This window comes from Halichoerus grypus, chromosome 9 (assembly GCF_964656455.1).
Source record: "Halichoerus grypus chromosome 9, mHalGry1.hap1.1, whole genome shotgun sequence".
NCBI lineage: Eukaryota > Metazoa > Chordata > Mammalia > Carnivora > Phocidae > Halichoerus > Halichoerus grypus.
Window position 1 is genome coordinate 30249112 of NC_135720.1, and position 1175 is coordinate 30250286.

A 1175-nucleotide genomic window follows, 5' to 3' on the forward strand; every position below is an offset into this window, starting at 1 on the left:
TATCCATATAAACTGCAGAGAATCCATTGTTAAAACATGGAAACAGTCTTTGATGATTTTCACTATAATATGTAATAAAGTAATCTTGATTCAAATGCAAGAGAAAACTCTATACCCTTATTTTATTTCTGTCTTATTAAAGAAGGGTCTAAGTATTAACTTAGGAAATTATCAACTTTAAATGATGAAGGAGATGATTATTTGGGTACCAATAATTCATAAATCTATCTTGAATATGTCAGCATTTGATAAGAAAAGAATAATGAAGCTCATAATAATTCTGCTTTGCTGTTACCAAAAATTGTTTTCAACTAGAGCAGTGTGTCTGGGTTTAATTTAAATCAGTCTAAAAGAGAGAGAGAGCCCTACAAATAACTAGAAAATGCAATTGAAAAATCTTGACTCTGTAATCTCTCTACACCACATGTAGGCCTGCCCTTCAAAACTATAAAGGTGCCGATTCCTCTAGTGGCTGCTTCCAGGAAGGTTCTGTCAGGTGGAACCTCTTAGCCTCCACGATCTGGAACTCCAGGAAGGGACTATTTCGAATCAGAATTATACGTAAATCCTTTTTTTGAAACCTTCAGCCCTCAAGATCCAGATACCTGAAGATCCCAACATCATGACCTCGGTTTCAACACAGTTGCTCTTGGTCCTCATCTCACTGCTTTTGGTGCTGCCTGTTGTTGAAGCAGCAGAAGCTGGAGATGCAATCGCTCTCTTGTTAGGTGTGGCTCTCAGCATTACAGGCATTTGTGCTTGTTTGGGGGTATATGCATGAAAGAGGAATGGACAAATGTGATTTTGATGGGCCTTGTGCATCAAACCTTGCCTGGAAAACCTTTGTGTTATTGAGGTTAAAAACTGAGCTTTAATGTCTAAAAGTTCCCAAGAAATAGGGTATTTTCACATTCTTGTCTGCCTGTAAATTGGAACAAATTAATATATGTTAAATGGGGGAAAAAAAGTTTACTTCACAACAAACAATGCATTGAAAAAAGCAGTCTATAATTCATATATGCTAGTTAGAGGGTCAAAGAAGTCAGATGACTGAAATTTACATATTATTTCATAGTTTCTTGGAATTCTCAAAGTGCATGAAATATGAAGAAGGAAACCCTTGCCCAAAATCCTAGGAAATTGCCAATTCTTCTATCACTGAGGAGTCTTTTCTC

General features: G+C 36.3%; 1 protein-coding gene across 1 annotated transcript; it reads left to right on the forward strand.

The window, feature by feature from the left end:
• Positions 1-464: 464 nt before the first annotated feature.
• On the forward strand, positions 465-939 carry LOC118539094 (small integral membrane protein 30-like). Its single transcript, XM_036097433.2, has one exon. It carries the CDS (start codon positions 623-625, stop codon positions 779-781), a length of 159 nt encoding a protein of 52 aa, XP_035953326.1. The 5' UTR covers positions 465-622; the 3' UTR covers positions 782-939.
• Positions 940-1175: the final 236 nt, after the last annotated feature.

Excerpts from the sequence above, each read along its gene's own strand:
- LOC118539094 (XM_036097433.2), top strand. The coding sequence starts at position 623 with ATGACCTCGGTTTCAACACAGTTGCTCTTGGTCCTCATCTCACTGCTT.